Source organism: Arvicanthis niloticus, chromosome 2 (genome assembly GCF_011762505.2).
Source record: "Arvicanthis niloticus isolate mArvNil1 chromosome 2, mArvNil1.pat.X, whole genome shotgun sequence".
Taxonomy (NCBI): Eukaryota; Metazoa; Chordata; class Mammalia; order Rodentia; family Muridae; genus Arvicanthis; species Arvicanthis niloticus.
In genome coordinates, this window is record NC_047659.1 from 84355812 (window position 1) to 84375394 (window position 19583).

The 19583-nt window shown below is 42.3% G+C and overlaps 1 protein-coding gene across 1 annotated transcript in view; it reads right to left on the minus strand.

The window, feature by feature from the left end:
• Positions 1–19583, minus strand: part of Ryr3 (ryanodine receptor 3) — a 290856-nt gene that overhangs the window by 101075 nt on the left and 170198 nt on the right. The window contains exons 44-53 of the mRNA XM_076928313.1: positions 16807–17027; positions 13230–13320; positions 11453–11593; positions 10177–10340; positions 7594–7672; positions 3891–3980; positions 2795–2941; positions 2538–2600; positions 1354–1429; positions 1118–1241 (exon numbers count right to left, since the gene is read on the minus strand). Coding sequence (XP_076784428.1) covers positions 1118–1241; positions 1354–1429; positions 2538–2600; positions 2795–2941; positions 3891–3980; positions 7594–7672; positions 10177–10340; positions 11453–11593; positions 13230–13320; positions 16807–17027 — 1196 coding nt within the window. The remainder of the gene's footprint in view (positions 1–1117; positions 1242–1353; positions 1430–2537; positions 2601–2794; positions 2942–3890; positions 3981–7593; positions 7673–10176; positions 10341–11452; positions 11594–13229; positions 13321–16806; positions 17028–19583) is intronic.

Here is a 19583-nt window from a genome sequence, read left to right on the forward strand (position 1 = left end):
CCTCTTTTGGTTATAGTAAAGGAGAAATTTTCTTTTCTTCGGGCAAGGAATTTTATCAGCAAATTACACTCCACATTCTTCTTAGTGTTAGAAAGAGGATTAAAGCAAGGCAGGGAGTCTTTCTCAAAAGCTTCCCTGGAGGCTGTCTCCTGCAGCATAACCTTTCCTACCAGACAATGTAGCAAATAAGCCTTGTAATTTTCTTCCTATGAACTACAATAGAAATATTTGTATAGTTTTTATTTACTTGGCATTAGCTAGAAAAAAAACTATAGGAAATTAAAGAGGGGGATATCTTGCTTGGCAACTATTTCTTTGAAGAGGAATGGGTATATCAGAGCAGGAGCTCTACTTTTTTTTGTTTGTTTTTTTGGCTTTTTTTTTTTTTTTTTTTTTTTTTTTTTTTTTTTTCCTACAAAGAAGTTGGCAAGCACAATGCTCTGGAGCTCACCACAGACATCTGATTAAAGACTTAGGTAGTCCAAGCCAGCTTGATAGAAAACATTCATCAATGTGTGTAGAATGTCTTAGGACATCTCCATGTGTTCCCTTCCCCTAGGGAAGCCGTAGCTTCAGAAGAATCTGTTCCTGTGCCTCAGAGGCTGCTTCAGTTGGTTGTGCTTGCTGTTGTTATTATTGTACAGTTTAGCAAACTACAAAACAATCAGATCAAAGTGTAGAAGAGCTGTTGGTTCTGTGGAAACCAAGTGGCTATTTTACAAAGATTGTCAACTGCAAATTCATAGATATAGTTTTGAATTAAGGATAAGTAAGGGGTAGGGGAGAAATCTAAAACATAATCTAGCATATCAAACCTTGTTTTGCTTGTGCCTCAAATTCTTATTTCTCTTTAAAGGCAGCTAAATTCTAAAGCTTCCTGGGTGCATTATATCTATGGTTTATCATTCTAATTGCTGAAGAATATATTAAGAAAAAGCTTTGACCTATAACATAATGTTTGTGAGTGCATATACATGCATTCATTATAAGTCCATTCAAAAGTTTCAAGCACTGTCTTTAATCTAATGGTTTTTGTAGCTGGGCAATTAAGTACCCAGTGGGGAGACCAAACTCACATCACCTCTGCCCCACTAATACCACATGGAAGATGACTTACCTAGAAACTAGAATGCCATTCACCTGGAGGAATTTGAACAGATCCTGTGCTTTCTCTCGATCTCTGAACTTTTCCTTGGCAGTCAAGGTATCATATGGTACTAAAAGAGGGTGACTGCCACCACCTGAAGTAAGATGAGAGATAAACACAAACAATGTCTTTCTTGTACTTCTGGGAAAACATAGCCACCACCACCCCACTCACTTTCCCCATGGCATGCCACTAAACAAGCCCACCTTTGCTTTCCAGTTCCAGCTTCTTCTTCTTGGCCCAGATATTGTGATAGTTCTCAGCCACCACCTCCACCATTCCCTGTGCCCCACCCCGGAGACATAAGAGAGAAAGTAAGCAAGAAAAATGGCTTCATATTTTCCTGGTTCTGGAACAGCTCCACCAGATGCTGCTACTGGATGGAGGCCTACCTTTATTAATTAGTCTGCGTGACACCCCTCATTAGCTTTTTGTCATCCTGAACACAGAAAATGATTTCAGATTCTGCCCTTTCTCTGCAACTTATTATCCCGGCAGTTGAGTGCATCCACGAGAAACACACATTTCTGCCAAAGCTGCACATTACCAGTATCTCATTTAGCTTAGTATCATGCTTCTTATCCAAGAAAGGGAGCTGGGTAGAAGTCAAGCCAAAGCCAAGAATCTATGAAAATCTTTACCTCAACAGATTTTTTAAAGAAAAGTCATATCTTGCTGAAAACTACTGTCATTGAGATTTATCAAATAGAATGAATCTTTCCATGAGGCTTATACAGCTTTGACCTAGAACAAAGGATGTTTTTTTCAGAAAAACAAAACAAAACAAAACAAAACAAAAACTCCCCTTAAGGCCCAAAGGTCTGGTCCATTGGCTTCATCCCCATACTAGAGCAGAGGCCATAGACACCAATATGTGCAGGAAGGAAGGAGTGGAGAGAAGTACCTCAAAGCTTTTAGGTACATCTTTTTGATTTTGTAGCTCTGGGTCCTACAATGATTGCTTTCTTGGATCATTGTGGGGAACCTGAGCACATCCACTGTGGCACATGTAGGATGTCCTTATGGCTTCTGAGATTAACAAGGGCCAGGCAAACATTTCCATCTAGGTGCTGCATTGCACCAAATTTCTCTTATTTTATTCTGGGAGTCTGGATGTGAAGACCTTGCTGTCTATTCTTTGTTTTATGGAGTCATTACCCTTCATGGTACTCTTGGAAGCACAGCTTCCCCTTCTTAGATGACTGGTTAATTCTCTGGTGTTTTCCCCACAGCCTAGGCATACCACAGCCCTCTTTAGGTTTAATATCATAGTTGTGATATGTTCTAGGCACAATCCCTGCTTTTCTCCTTTAACTCTTCAGAGGGTAACATGCCCTGTACTGGAAAGGTCTAGAAAGCACCGACATTCTGCATCTAGGTCAGCACTGACCTGAAGCTCCCTGGACAGCACAACATTTGAGAGATCCAGAGGGGCAGGGCTGTAGCTGTTGCCCTAGGACAAAAGAGCCAGGATTACTCGGTTTGCCATTGTTTTCCTTCTTCCCATCAGCCTCCACAAACACTTGACTGTCTCAAACCCCACCATTCACCTTAGGTGGTCCCATCATCGTACCCCATCAAGAGCTTTGTTAGATTCATCATGGCTTCTGTTGGCCAAGTGTTGGTTACTGAGTGTGGCAGTCATACCTGGTTGCTCTGGGACACGCATCGAAGTTTCTCATTCTCTCTTTGTTGAACTAAAGCTTCTCCTTCTTTGGTCCTTTCCACTGTCCAGCCCACGGCCAGCATGGTTTTCAGGGACTCTCTGGCAGGCCAGCGATAAATTTCCTTCTCCTAGAGGAAGTGTGTACAGAAGAGCCATGCAAAACACGCTCTACCCTTCTCCCCACAGCACACAGAGGAGATAATTTGTTCCATCCTTTCCTCACAAAGTCAAAATGTCATGAGTAGCATCTTGAATAAAATGCACAACCTTTTTGATACATTTGACTATAAAATCCCAAGCCTGCAGTCTTTTTTATTAGGGGAAATGAACTAATATTATCAATGACATTATCTACAGTTTATAAAGAAGTGAACGACAAAGAAAATACTTATTGTGTCTTATGTTTAAGATGGGACATTGTTAAACTGCATTTACACTAGGTTCTGCCTTGATCCTGAGAAACAGAATTTCTTACAGTTCTTTTGATGGATGCCCAATTTCATGAATGGTCAACACTTTAAGATATATATATATGTGTGTGTGTGTGTGTGTGTGTGTGTGTGTGTGTGTATGTCATTCCTTACATATGACACTAAGCTTAAGGTTACAAAGAATGCTTACTGATTGTAAGACTGAAATTCAGAGATGGGATGAACATATACTTAATTGGAAAGAAAGAGAGAAATAAAGAAAGGAAAGAAGGAAGGAAGAACAAGCAGTCCATTTCTACTTCTACTGGAACTTTCTATACTCCACATAGCAGAACTCTCTTTGGTCTAAATCTTTTTCTAGCAATTTCTCCAGCCTGAATCAACAGCTTAATAGTCTAACGAAACTTCTTCCTAGGTCAGTTGCAGGAGGAACACATTTTGGGCCACCTGTAAGTACTATGGGCTTCTTTCACCTGTGGTTTCTCAGAGCCAAAGAATAGAAAGTTGGGGCTTGGGAAGTGGCAAGCACAGGGCCAGTTTGCCAGTTCATAGAACATGCTAAGGGTTGTAAAAGGGACCGATTGCCTGATATAATCCCAAAGGAAGGCCATAACACAGCCACACGGTTATAAATCCTGTCTCTTACCTTCTCTGTTAATGTCTTGAAGGGCCTTATTAGTGGGTGGGTCTTCACATTTTCATCCAGAGAAATCCCATATTTCCATCCACTGTGACTCTGTAGAAAGTTCTCAGTTCAAACAAAGAACCAGCTAGATGACCCAGATCTCTGCCTGTTTTCTCAAGTAGCATAATGGATCGTGACAGAGATTAAGAAGTCCCTTAGCAAGTGTCTAACTGATCCTTTCAGGCTGTCAAGTCCGTGCCTCCTGAATTCTGACCTCTGCTCCTGTGTTCCATCTTGTTCCAGCTACTGTCCTCTTCACTTATTTGCTTGTAAGTTTTAGGGTCACTTAGAAGGCTGTTTCAGCAAACACTGAGAACACTGTGTCAAACTCACAGTAAGATTAGTAGGTAGGACTCAGGGGGGACAAGTTCTACCACCTGCCCTGTAGAGGGGTCTGCTTGGCACAATCACAGCAGTGCATGCTTTTTAGGAGACTTAAGACTGTAAAGCACCACTGGAGGACACCTTCTTTAGAAGGGGTCCTAGGCACCATGGATATAGCGCTAAGTAGGAGCCCCTGACTTCCCCAGCCTCAAAACCCAAACACTCGCTACTCATTCCATTCTCAATCTCTGCCTCTGCTTGTTTGTCAAATGTTACATGCAGCTTTTCACTACCCTGCCTTAGTTCCAGGAACGGATCATGCATGTTTCCCAAGTTTCCATCCCTTTCCAACAGACACATTATTCCTGGAGACTTTATCTAGGTCTGTGGTTTCAGTTATCCCTGATGACTGATGTTAAAAAAGTATTTCTAGAGAAGAGCTGACCCCTAATTTCCAAACACTATGATCCCTGCTTGATGTGCTTAGTAGTGTGTCTAAGCAGGACCCAGCAGTTACTTCTTTAAATGGCCCATTCTGTTGGGTTCCTTGGCCCCTCTTGAGCTCCTGCTCAGTCTTTAATGTTCTACCAGGGGTCCTTGTTCACCTCACTGCATACCTTATATCTCTCTGCCTCCTAGGCCCACTCCTTTGCCCACCTCTCGGGCTGGCTTCCTTCTTAGTATTGAGCTCACCTAGTGGACTCCAATAGCTTCCTAAGCACTGTCCCTGCTCCTAATCTGTCACCTATTCATGGATTAATTTTTTACTAGTAGGTGATGTTCACCAAAATCATTCTGCTAGAGAATTCTACTCTCTTATGATTTCTTACTGCCACCTTTCACCATGGGAAAAGTGGAAACTCTCAGATGACGTCTAAATCTGTAAACCTTTCTACATTTGTCTCCTGCCCTCTTCCATGCTCTACTGCATGTTCTAGCTCTGTGGTTTCCCCAATGCTGATAAATTCTCTCTTGCCGCACTTGGTCTGCATGTACTGACTCGGCAATAAACCCATCAGTCCCCTGCAATGAACCCATCTTTTATAATAGGCTGTGATGTTACCACTCTAGATGGCCTCTCTGGACACCAACTGTGGTATTTGGTACTCCTATGTGTTCTAACCCTGTGCTTATGTCAATCATGGAACTGTATAACCTGTACCACTGTGGCTGGATAATTTTATTTCTTCCATAGGAAGAATGGTACTTTAAAAATTTTTAATTATGTGTATATGTGTGAGTGCATGTGAGTTCAGTGTCCTCAGAGGCCAGAAGAGGGTGATGTAACACCCAAAGCTTGAGTTATAGGCAGTTGTGAGCTGCCTGATGTGGGTACTGGAAGTGTATTTAGGACCTCTGTAAGAGCAATAAACACTTTTAACTACTGAGCCCCAGGAAGAGGTTCTTGAGGTCAGGGGGAACTATTCTTCTCTAATTAGATAACCAGCACCACTGGGCAATGTTGAGCAATGCTCACCCTCATGAACCCTCACACTGGCGTCAGGGAGTGACACTAATCAAACCAATCAAACACTAGTAGATATGTTATCAATAAGTGGACTGAATGTACAAATGTGGAACTATTATAAATTAATATATTCATATATAAATATCTTAAAAATACTGTGAAGGAAGAGAAAAAGGTACTAAGAAGACCACTATATAAGAAATCTTGGAGAGTATCAGCCTACGAATGAATACTTAAATTGACACGTGCAGGGTGAGGTAGGGATGGCAAGTGTTTGTACACAAATTGTGTGGCAGAGGGTCTAAAAGTACAGGGAGTGACTGATGGATGAACACAAAAGGGAGATCTCGCCGAGAGTCAGACAGGGCAGTAACTACTAGGTCACATGGGAATTTTGACCTTTGTTTTAAGAAGAATTAGAACTTGTTAAAGAATTTTAAGATAGGACAAAGGCTGGACAGGAAAACCACTAATATCATGTGACCAAATATGCACATTGGAACTATTACTTGTTTGTGGTGTGAAGAAAAGGCTGGAGACAATAAATGCACATGAGGAGGCCAGCCAGGTGGTCAGCCAGGTGGTCACCTGTTGATTACCAGGTGGTCAGCCAGGTGGCTGGGGACAGAGATGATAGCAGCTGGGACTGAAGTCAGTGGGTGCTGAAGAAATTCATAAAGAGTCAAAGGGCTAAAATCCATACAACTTGGAGATGGACTAACTATGGCTGTGGATTCATAGAAACACTGCTTCTCCTTAATCCATGGTTTGAACAAGTAGCCACATTGAGAAGAAATTAGAAAACCCATACACTCTAGAGTAAGAAAGTCCAGGTGACAGCCTATTTTTGTTTTGTTTTGGTTTTTTTTTGTTTCTAAATAAAGTTTTTTATTGACACACAAGCCCTCTTCTACTGTCAGTGCTTTGTCTGTGGCTACTTCTGTGCTGTGACAGTGGAAATGAGTCATTGCCATGGAGGCCATCTGACTCAGTGCTGTAAATGCTCATTACCCATTTCATTATAGATTATTTGATGATTTCCATGACCTTTACACAGAAGAGGCTTGCCAATCTTGGTCTAAAATCACGAGGTACAGCTTAGTCTACAGTTCAGTGGTTGTCATCACTGTAAGTAGGAACACTTGAGAGGATTAGAGATGAGCACAGATCCACACAGAACTGAGATGCTGGCTCATGGTTTCCATTTATCTGTGAGTAGACCATAGGGAGATGACTTTCTATGGCCCTGCTTTAAAAATGTGTCCACTGCTGCAGGCTGAGCAATGGCCCCATCCTTCAATGGCTGCCCACTCTAATCCAGCATGGTTTTGGCACAGCGATTAAACTTACTAAGCAGCCTAACTTCATGTGGGAGGAGTGTTAACAGCAGATGTATCAAGTGCCTAGAAGCTCTAACAGCCCCTACTAAAGGAGGACCCTCAGTGGCCTTCCTGGAATACAGTTCAGCTTCCTAAGCAAACAAGAGTGAGGCCTTCAATCTTACTTGTTCTTTTCTAGCAGTGAGTTAAAAAAAAAAAAATTAAATAGCAAGCTTTCCACCCAGTGAAGCATCTGTGTTAAACACACACAAGAGTGTGTTTGGGCATAAACTCTAGGCAATGCCATGATAAGAAAGCTATTGACACTTACAGAATTGTTCATTTTCTTGAATACAACAAACGCAGCACCAGCAGCTGCCGCTGCCTCTTTCTCTGACCTCTTACCAGCCCTGGGAAATCGCTGCCCAGAAATAATGAATGCTCTTGGCATGGAGACTCTGTCACTTAGACAAATCAGGCAGATTTCCAGGATCACACCCAATAATGTTCTTCCCCCTCCCCCGACAATTGCCAATCGTCTGATAATCCCTACCTTGTCACAAGCCCATTTATCATGAGAATGCTCAGCATACTTGGTGACAATGTACTCCAATTTTTCAGGCAGGGAAAAACTGTGAATTGAGAAAAAACCATTATAGGCTCTGTAAGCATTTTAGCTAGACTTGGTAGAAGGCAGGTTGAAGTAGCAATCTATGTCACTCACGGGATTTTCTAACAGCCTATCTCATAGCTTAAGTTACTTTAGACACAGTGACACTACTGAGCAAGGTGGCAGGGCCAGTGTTGTGCTTCAGGCATCCACCCAGGTCTGACTACAGGGTTTCTCTGCAGAGTCATTTGCACATAGGTGGCCTTCCTCCAGCTACTCTGGGCTCTCCTGGCTTCACTGTGGTTTCAGAGCCAGCTCTGGTCTCAGTCAATGAGTATCTTGTCTTCCTATAGATCCAGTCTGAGAACAACAGATTGTGTAGCGAGAAGGTCAGATGTTACAAAATACTGGTTGTCTATCATTTTGAATTAGTGACTTATTCCAACTAGTATTTTGGAAATATGGTAGATGACCGCCATTTCTGTTTGCCCAGCACCTCTTATCCAGTCTTCATTTTCCTGTGTATCAGATGGTCTTCTGGTATTGCATATGATGTTAGGTGTGTTGCCAGCAAGGTCAGGTATGTGACTAGATGGTTCAAATTCACTTGAATCTTGAGTTCGATGAGACAAGGGTTGTTGGGAGCCGACTTTAGTAGAAAGCGGCTAGATCAACTTTGCAGCCATCTGGAACCATATACCCTGATGAAAGACTTGGTTTTCAAAAGCCTATAACAGCTGAAGCACACTCTGATAAATATATTGTTTATTCCACATAGCTTGTTTTGCTGTTTAGTAACCTCAGCTGTATGCTGCACATGGCATGAGTTCATGGGCTCCTGGCAGGGTTTATAAGCTGCACCCGGGAAGGGATGGGGGCTCGCCATCTTGACTACCAACTGCTAAGCATCCTGAGTAAACTGCTGTGAGAAGGAACCGGTTGCTCTGTGTCTTAATTCCTGCTGGTCAGGGTTGGCACGGCACAAAGGGTGCCTCAAGGTGATTCATCCAATGGAGACAGCTGATGGTTGTCATTGTCCTTGGGGAGGCTTGGATCATGAGCTTTTTATTAGGTTCTGGTCATGACCCTGTGTCTTGGTAATCAGGGATTCTTTGTTTGAGAGATAAGACTAGTGTTATTCTCACATTACTCAATTTACTGATGCCTAAGGTTTGTTTGAAGCAACAAGAGCTGTCAAAATGCCATGGAGCTGCTCGTCATTGGCGCACAACTGCTAGAGTGATGCTGACAATACGTGTGACACACCCACTCATCACCTCCTTTATGCTATCATCTTTTTGGGTGATTACGTTTTTATACGGTGAACTTCTCTAAAGCCAACGTCTATTTTCTTTTCTTGCCCAAGCTTCTTTTTTTTTTTTTCTTTTTTCTTTTCTTTTTTTTTTTTGTTTGTTTGTTTTGTTTTTTGAGACAGAGTTTCTCTGTGTATCCCTGGCTATCCTGGAACTCAGTCTGTAGACCAGGCTGGCCTCGAACTCAGAAATCCGCCTGCCTCTGCCTCCCAAGTGCTAGGATTAAAGGTGTGGGATACCACTGCCCGGCCCAAGCTTCCATTTTTACCACATTCTTTATTTCTTCCCCGTAGAAGGCTCAGTTCTGTTCCTCACCATCCCCTCAATCAAGGCCTCCTCCAATGGAATGTGCACTTAATTTCCCAATGACGAACTTTACACTTGAGCAGAGCTGACACTCCTAGGAAGGGTTTAGGCTCCTATTTGAGAACCACTGTCACCAAACACAGGCCTGGGGGATCATATGGGATTGTGCTTATTTCCAAGCTCATTTTGAAGAGTTTTGTGCTCTTCATTAAAATGTTCCCAAGGATGAAGTCAGTCTGCTCCTGGACACATACTTGGAACTGGGGAGGGATGCCTTAAAATCTAACACAGCAATTATTTTGCCCCAAGGATAAATTGACGTAAATCTGCAGTTGGATGAGCGCATCTGTTGGTCTGTTGAGCATCAGTAAAGGATTCTGGATACTCATAGGAAGAAAACTTAAGGCACTACTATAGGGTGACTTCAAAGATCTAGTGTCATTTAGTATGCAAGAAGCAGATCCACTCTCTCAAAGGACCACAAACATTCTGCTACCACTGAGGTCTTGTTAAGGTTCTGCTGTTACTACGGAGTTGTTTTGGTGTTATATCTGTATAGGCCTGATTTGCAAAAAGCAAAGATTTTTGTAAAAAAAAAAAAAAAAACACAACTAACTTATTAGGGTGGACTTTATAATGCCTCGGACAACATTTATTTTTGTGAGTGTGTCTCTTTCACGTATTAAACCAACCCCTCCCAAAAGCCTGAGATATAAGTAACATAGTATATAATCAGATATGGATGGACTAAACTTTGTTTCTGGTGTGACTTATAGCATCAAAAGATGGTGAGCAAGGTTGGCAGAAGGGAAAGGGAAAAAATGAAAGTTACTACTATAGTCTGAAAGAAACTTATTGGCTACTACACGGAAATATAGAAACAGTTTAGAAGTGGCCTTGAACTTACTTCATGGTGTTGATAGGTTTGGGGTCAAAGTTTCCATCAGCATCCACTGAGACCTGTTTCTCCAATGTGGCTGTAATTCTCGTATCTAAATAGTCTGGTGGCAAGGCCCCAGCAATAGCACTGAGACAAGGCAGGGCCATTCGGAAAAGGTCCAGGTCATATTTCTGTGAGGAAAAAAGAGCACTCCAATAGACAGAGCAGAACCATGGCTGTCACACAGAATCATTCTCTCACCAATAGAAATACAGATACAACGCATGCACTTGCAGGTTGACCTCTGTACTCTCTACAGAAAACTAAAGAATTCTCGGAGGATGGAATGACAATCTATAAAGCCCTCAAGTTGCCATTCACTTTAAGTTGAAGAATTTTAAAGGTCTAAATCAATGTGATTGCAAATGAATTCAAAGAACATCCAAGGTCAAGATGATTTTCACTAGGCTAGAATGGGTTATAAACTTCCCTGCTAAGAATAGTTATGGGAAATGACCCAACCTATGACCAGGGAGGGAAGTTTGAAAATCTTATAAGCTCCAGAGTGGTGGATAGAGATTTGCATTAATATTTTATCCACTGCTGTGACATAAATCCCAGATAAAGGTAATTGAAGGAAGGAAGGAAGGAAGGAAGGAAGGAAGGAAGGAAGGGAGGGAGGAAGAAAGGAAGGAAGGAAGGAAGGAAGGAACGAGGGCTTTATTCTGACTTAGAGTTTAGGGGACACAGGTCAGCAAGGTGAAAGAAAGAGTGTAAGGCAACTGGTCACATTCTCAATCAGAAAGTACTGGAAATAGGACCAGACTATAACACTCTGCAGAGGAGAACAAGAGTGCCAAGTAATTGAACTGAGCCAGATGGTGGTGGTGCACGCCTTTAATCCCAGCACTTGGGAGGCAGAGGCAGGCGGATTTCTGAGTTCAAGGCTAGCCTGGTCTACAGAGTGAGTTCCAGGACAGCCAGGGCTACACAGAGAAACCCTGTCTCGAAAAACAAACAAACAAACAAAAAAAACCCAAAAAACAACAACAAAAAAAGTAATTGAACTGGAAGCAGAAAGTGCTAGCTCAGTAAGTCTAGCGCTATTTAGCTACTACTCTGAGGATTAGGTAGTTCCTCTTCTGAAGCATGGGGTGTCCTGGGGAGCTGGTGGTAGGGGGCTTAAAGAATTAACATACTATGCTTGTCAGGTCCTTAGCAGTCCATAGAAAAGAGTGAAAGCAAACAGATGTTAGTTCCTCTATGCTTAAATCACTGGGGTCACTGTTTTCCCAGTCATTACCTTGTGGGAGAGGGAGTCAAAAATCCCCCAGAAGAGCTTCTCCGTGAGGTGCAGTTCCTCCTCCACAGCTAGCCCATAGCTCCCCCATCCCGAAGGCAGGCAGTAATACTTCCAGCACTGCTCATAGTGATTTGTCAGAAGCTAGGAGTGTCACGACAGGAGGGCACCAGTCACAAGGACAGGACATCCACAGGCACCAGAGACATGCAGGGAGAAGAAAACAGAGTGGGAAATCCTGGGGAGGGATAAACCAGTATTTGAAGGAGTTGGGTTGTCAACAAAGAGGCTCTTCAGATGCCTGTGGGGAAAGGGTCTTCTCTCACACTTAATGAGCCAGGCTGAGCTGCATCTGCCTGATTAATTCTCCTGCCTCCTGATGTGCTCACAGGTAGTAACTAAAAAATAGAGAGAAGTCAATCCTACTTTAAATGAGAAAATGTTACCCTTTGAAAGGAGTCACAGTGTGCTGTTTTAGTCAGTCAGTCAGGAATAATTTCATATGATTATATACGACTCTGAAATATCCTGGGGTGTGCTGATATGGGGAGGGGATAGTGGCAGAAAACTGTGGGTTTGAGGATTAATGTTGAAGGTTGTCTGAGGCTTTCTGGTCTCTCTCTGGCCCTCGACCAGCTCAATGATGTGACATCAGCTCCATAGCTCACCAGGAGAGGGCACACTACACTAGTAACACACCTTTCCAGTAGGTGTCACATCTAAGAAATGCCATTCAGGTGAGATGTTAGTGTGAATGTACTGTGTGGTAGCAGCAGTGCCTCTTAGGAAGCGTCAGCTGACAGCAGAGGTCTGTAGAAAAACAATGCCAAGTTTAGGACATCACATGTTTCAGCAACAGTACCCTTTGGGATAAGACCTAGAACTGTTAAAGTTAGAAGGAGAATTCTGGTAACCCCCCAAAATATTTCCTTAAAACCCTGCTTGAATTATTTCTTAAAAAAAAAAAAAAGAAAGAAAGAAAAAAAGAAAAGAAAAGGAAATTGTCAGTGTGGCTGGTCTGTAATGGCCACAAACGTCGATACTACCTAGGACTATATAATATGGGGCTATAATAGAGAAGTTATAGGAATAAGAAAATAAATAAAACGTTCTTTTCATTAATAAATAAGAAAAAGAAATTAAAAGCATCTGTAACAAGAGGGAAGAAGCACAGAAGCATGATGGAAAGGGACATTTTAGATCCTTTGAATGAAAGACCACAGGGAGAGCTGGAGCACGGCTGCTCACAGAGGACCCTGCTTTGACTCCTGACCATAAGAGGAGACACAGAACCATGGATAACTCCAGTACCACAGAATTCAACACCCTCTTCTGGCCTCTATTGGTACTGCATGCATGTGTCCCAGACATACATGCAGGCAAAACACTGGTTTATACAAAATACTGAAAGAAGTAATAATTAAACAAGAAAGAAAGAAAAAAAAATCCACAGAAATTCCAAATTTTTTGGAGGCTAAAAATATTCTTAAAATACAGTTAAGGTTAACAAACCATAAAATCCAAGTCTCTTCAGCAATCTTAAAAATCAAGTAGTGGAACGAAACTGGAGAAAACCATAGCAGTTAACAACTACAACAAACCCATGCTTTTGAGATTGAACATGCAAACTTTGGATTGCTTTTGTGGGTTGCAACTTGTCAAGCTGTCAAAACTTAATATACGCTTTGGTTCTCTAATTGTGTGCACTCTGTGCAGCCCCCACCCCCACCCCCACCGCCTGTGCCATGACCTGCACTTCTCTGGTGACCATGATGCTTACCTTGAGCGGCATTTTGCAGTACTCGCTGAGCTGTGGTACATCAAAAACCAGGCGGCGGAGGAGTTGCTGTAACATGGACGGCCTCAAATGACTGCAGTAAGAAAACGGAAAGGTGGGGTAAAGTAAATGCGTGACAGTGGGTTAGAGTGCTTAGTGTACAAACCTGTATTTGCTCCCTCCCCATTCCAGAGCAGGAGCAAATCAACTCAAGAAAGCTGTTCTCTGAAATCTACATGTGTCCTATAACCCAGGAATGTCCTCTGTCTTTCTGTCTCTCTGTCTGTCTCTGTCTCTCTCTTTCTCTCTCTCTCTCTCTCACACACACACAGGCACACTCACACATGCACACACATATACACATTTATATGCACACATGCACATACCCATTCCATTCACACACAATAATAAAACATAAAATTTAAAAAGCAGCATAAATTAGGGCTAAGCCTCAAACCAAAGAGTATCTTCACACAGATGTTGGATAAATCACAGTGGATGGTAAAGCCCTCTGTTTGAAAATGGAATATGGTTAAAATATAAAGAAGGGGCATGTGCTACCAAACTGGGACAGTTAAGGATAAATTCCAGTGGCTGCTCATGAAGAGGACCTGGGGGCTGTACGCATGGAACATGTATTCCGTGGTTATGTGCAAAACACGTAATGGGAAGAAGATGTGGCAGGCTTTGTAGCCATCTCCAGTGACTTCTAAGAACTAAGGATTTTTCTTTAGAAACAGAGTCTCCCTATGCAGCTGCAAAGGAAGAAGATAAAATTGATCAGCTGCAAAGGTGGAATATGACTCCACCTACTGGCAACCATAAGTCTCCCTAATTATAATCTGGTCCAGGAATTTCACACTATTAGAACTATTTCTTTGGGCTTTTTCCCCCCCTCTAAGAACAACTCTGTAAATGGCAAACACAGAAATTAATTAAAGATTAATTAAAGACTTATCAAATTACTGAGTTCATGACTGTGGTATTTGGTGCAAGTAAATTCTAAGACAGAGAAAGGAGAGATAAGAGGGGCCAACTTTTATTTTTCAGGTGCCAAACTAAAGTCAAGAGGTTCCTATGGATTCTCTCCAGAACATTAAAGATTTATTTATTTATTTATTTATTTATTTACTGTATGTGAGTACACTGCCACTGTCTTCAGATACACCAGAAGAGGGCATCAATCAGAACCCATTACAGATGGCTGTGAGTCACCATGTGGTTGTTGGGAATTGAGCTCAGGACCTCTGGAAGAGCAGCCAGTGCTCTTAGCCTCTGAACCATCTCTCCAGCCTGATTTTTTTTAAATATAAAATTTCAGTTCACGAATCCCTAAATTCCTTTCATAGACACCTAAGGAGCTATGGAGGCTTTCATAGGTAAAGGAGACATACAGGAGAATTTATCAACACACCTTCCGCAAGGAGGATGAACACAGGTGATGAGGAACAAAACTTACTATTTCACAACATTCCTTTTTGTTGTTGTTGTTGTTTTTAATGGGTGAGGTTTTTTTTTTTTTTATTTGGGAAAATTATGAATGAGCAAGAAGAAAGAAAGAGGAACCTATGGTCTTAAAAACTAAGTCTTCTCACTTCAAAACAGAAGACACAGCTGGTAGCATCTGGCAGTTTACAAGTTGGCATTCTAAGCTGAGTGGCTATAATGAGGCAGTCTCTAATTTTAAAAGAAGACAGTGTTCTTAATTCCTGAAAACTTGCTTTGTGATAAAAGGCCCTGGGCTACGGAAGGCTAATCAAAACCCATCCCCATAGAAACAGCCCTACCTGAATCTAGTAATTATGACTTAAAATTGACCCAGTGTTTCTTATTACTGTTCAGATAATTAGTAATTGTTATCCAAGACTACCTTGAATAAAGTGGGGGGTGGGGGAGCAACAAATCTCTAACTCTGTTGTTGACTGAGTGTCCTGGCTAGTTTATTAACTCTGTTGTTGACTGAGTGTCCTGGCTAGTTTATTAACTCTGTTGTTGACTGAGTGTCCTGGCTAGTTTATTAACTCTGTTGTTGACTGAGTGTCCTGGCTAGTTTATGCCAACTTGACACAATCTAGAATCACCTGCCAGGAAGGAACCTCAATTGAGAAAATACCTCATAAGATGGGCTGGGGGCTGGGGGGATTTCCTTAATTAGCAGTTGATGTGGGAAGGCTTTGCCCATTGTGGGCGGGGCCACCTCTGAGCTGTGGTCACGAGTCCTATAGAAAAGCAGGCTGAGCAAGCAATAAGGGCAGGCCAGTAAGCAGCACCCCTCTATGACCTCTGCATCAACACCTGCCTCCGGGTCTCTGTCCTGTTCCTGTTCTGACTTTCTTCACTGAACATATTGGATGGAAGTGCAAGCCAAATAAACCCTTTCCTAACCAACTTATTTTCTGGTCACGGTGTTTCATTGTAGTTAGAAGACCCTAACCAAGACACTGACTTATTACAAATATATAACAAAATACCTAGTTATGAATGGTCTGCCTGTTATACCTGGAGCTTAGGTTGGGAGAGGAGTAGAGCACTGCCCCCTGAACTACAGAGACAGAATGTGGAGCTTCATTTCAGGTCAATGTAAACTTCTCCTTGCCCCAAACTCTGGTTTCTTTGAAGACAGACCTAGTTCTGACCAGTCACATGAACCTGGCTTTTCTATTTGGAGTTAATCCTGAGATACTGGGTACTCAGATACTTTCTTGATGTGGCTGTAATCTGAGGTCAGATTCAGTGAAAGCTAGACCAAAGGCAGCAGCAGCTCTTCCTGTAGGCCTGTTGATCATTATCCTAGTAATTCTCAAGCACAGCTGCATATCATTAATAGGATCAATTACTCAAGGAACTTCAATGCTAGAATCCTGGATTCTATCCCCCAGGATTTTGAATCCTGGGGCTGGGATAAGGGAACTGGGATATTTATCTAGGATCTCAGAAAGTGATTCTAATTCACAGCCCAGCAGGGCAACTGCTGGCTTAAAGCAGCAGGTTGGGATCCTTAGCCCATGGTGTGATACCTGTTACTCAAAAGCATCACATCCTTTGTCCTTTCAGACTTGATACATATTCCTGCGTACACTGGCAAAAGCTCTTGTCTTTTCCCCCCACTGTGACCAGATCCTTTTGCTTAAGTCTTGGGAAATCTGGAGGTGGACTGTTTTGATTTACATGTAGAGTTTTGTTTCTTTGTAAAAGTTATCTCATTTAAATAGTAGAGCAATCTTTCTGGGTTTCATTTCAGAACTAGATAGTTCATTATAGAAACACTTCAGGCACAGAAGACATCAATTTTCCTAGTTTTTCACCTGAAATGGGTAAATCCTGAGCAGTACCCTCCCCTTCCTCGTAGTGAGACACGATTACGTGGAAGATTATGTGACCAATACAGGCAACAAGCACATTCTAAGAGAAATGGTCAGCTGGGCATATGACAAAGGCCAAGTAGTGGCCTTAGACTTTATAACCAGTTTCCCAATGAGTTATTCTGTCACACAATTATGTACTGCTTAACTGTGACAACATAAATGCATTTGGCACGAATACTTATGCACAAGTGAAAACCACAGGAAGGCACACTTACTTGCAAATGGCTAGCAAACATTCTTCTATGGTGTCCCTCTGTGCCTTGGTGAGGGACCGTCCTTTGGAAAGCCTGTATATCGTCTGCAGTGTAGAATCGATCAGAGAAGTACAGTGCTCTGTCCCAGAAAAGAGAGGGGCGCATCTGGTAAGGAGTGGGAGCACGGCCGAACATAAATACCTATTCAGTGCCAGAGCAGCTTCTGTGGTGCTGAGGGACACCTAAGAAAGGGAACAGGGCCATCAGTTAACCTCTCAGAAAACAGCCAGCTGAGCCTGTGCACAGAGCTCCATGCAAGGCCAGGGAAACTTACACACGTCTATGGTCACAGCCTACCTGGAGAGGGCATAAGCCATTATGCCTGCACATATGTACTGGGGAAGCCAGGGAAGTTAACCATACAGGCATCCTTCGAAGGGAAGGAGACATTTAACCTGTCCTCCCTCTGAATGCTGGGAACGGATGCAGTTTACAACCTGGCGGTTCTTTCTGGTCTGATGAGCCAGACTCAGCCCACGTCTCCCAGAACTTGTTTTACTTCTCCCAGACCCTTCCCTTTAAATCTTGAGCATTGCTTCTAGGCCAGAAAACTTATGCTTGTGAGAGCTGTCATTTGTACTTGACAACACCCTAAGTGACTTCTATGTCATCTAGGGCCAGGCCAAATCCTGACTCCAGCAGGTACATTTACCTCAGTCACTATCCCCAGACCCTTATTTTGAGCGTTGCTTCTAAATCAACAAGAACCCATCTTACGGACGAAGCCATATGTACTTTGTAAGGAGCTTCAATGCAAACATGTCTTAAGCTTCATGGCATTGATGAGACTGAGTAATTGCTATATGATCCACCCCCCAATTGTGATATGTTTAAATATCACACAAATAAATAAGCTGAGGTCAGACTCGAAGTCTTAGTCCAGCCTGGGTTACCTAAATTGGGCTAAATTGAGTTTCTTACCTGAACCCTCCCTCATATATCTACTCATTGTTCTTTCTTATTTAAATGGAAACAAAAAATTAGCCCCCACCCCAAGAACAAAGCAAACATATAAAGATGGCTGGATATTGAATGGTCTCAAAGAAGAATTTTAAGCTCTCACTAAAATCAATTGATGGGCCCTTTAAGCCAGCATCTTTGATATTTGAATTCCCAGGTTCCCGGCTGTTGCATAATCATTCTGGATTTAGTTCATACTTGTTACCTTACAGGGGTCTCACATATCCTCCTGTGATTTAAGGTTAATAAATGGGTACATATTGCCACGTCCCTCAAATTCACCAGCTTTACAAAGAGAAGGTAGATCTCTGACGCCCACTAGTTATTTTGTCAGTACCATGAGCAGCTCACAACGTGATAAATGATCCGAGGGTTGACCTCAATAAAGGGAACCTGATGCTGCATGAGGAGTTCAGAAAGGAACAGAAAGAAATCTCGGCCTTTTTAAAAGCTCTGGTAGACTCTTCGCTAACAATGTTTCTCTTTGTAAACTTAGACCGGCAAGCCGAGTCAAAGGAAGATCCATTCAGTGGCACTAAATATAGCCAGAGCGTGACTCACGTCACTGTAGAAAACCAAGAACTCAAAAGAAGCCTGGAGACCCACAGAGAAAAATGTCATTATTTCCTGCAATTATCACACAGCTATTAGAGCTGAATGGACAGTCCCTGCAATTTATGATTTCAAAAACTGTCCTCTTTGAACCCTTCACATTGCTGAGTGTTGGTATTAATCATCAGAACTTTGTCTTCTGTGGGCACTGGTAACCATGCTGGGAAAAAATAGCTCATCTTTTACATTTGCGTTTATCGCTTTCGGAGACAGTGTAGTTCAAATGAGGAAGGCAGGGCTTTGACTTCAACCTTCGGGGCTTGAAGGTTCTCAGGTGAGGAACTGAACATAAAACCTCTTTTTATTTTGGCAGATGGTGCTCTGGCAAGCATATGATCTAACAGCAGATGCTGGAATAGAATTTACTGTTTGAATTACAAAAAAAAAAAGTACTTTAATCAGAAAACTTGAAGTCCACAAATTACGTTATTTTTAAAACCTAGAGATTTATAGGAAATCTCCAAGCAAAAGTAGTGGTATGTGGAGTATGGTGAAGATATAAAAATATCCTATGGCTCTGACTCCTTCATTGATAAACTGTTCCTCATTTCCATGCCCTGTCTCCAGGAAGCAAAGAATCTGGGTTCTGCCAGCAGACACCGCATCCCAGAGCTTGCAATTCTCACTACTGACACCAGGTGGCGGCCTTGAGAAGTCTAACTGCAAACAAGCCTATAATGAGTTTTTTTTTGGAATTAAGCTGGTCATTGTGTCCTCACTTCCCACTTCCCCCAAGACACAGATATGACAGCTGGCATTTCTTATCTTATGGTCAGACACTTCTTGTCTGGATACCTGTGGATGCTGGGTTTCTTTATCCCAGCATTGATTTCCAACTGTGTTTGCCCTTGGCCTCTTCTACTGACCTCTGTCACACCTCTGCTACAGACTATCCTTCCTGGTGGTCAGGGCAAAAATAAGTGAGAATGAAGAGTATTTCTGGCCTGAAATGCCTCCATCCAGCCTTTTCCATAAGCAACAGAACCATATTCACATGTCTATATATCTATATCTATATATCTATATATTTCCTTTGGGGGACCTTGGTGTTACTCATAACTGGTCTAAGCAGGATTTAGATAATAGAAAATTGCTATTTGTATCTGCTGGGAAACAGAGATGCTATGAAATATTCTATGCTGAAAATCATGCTAGTTCCCTGTTCT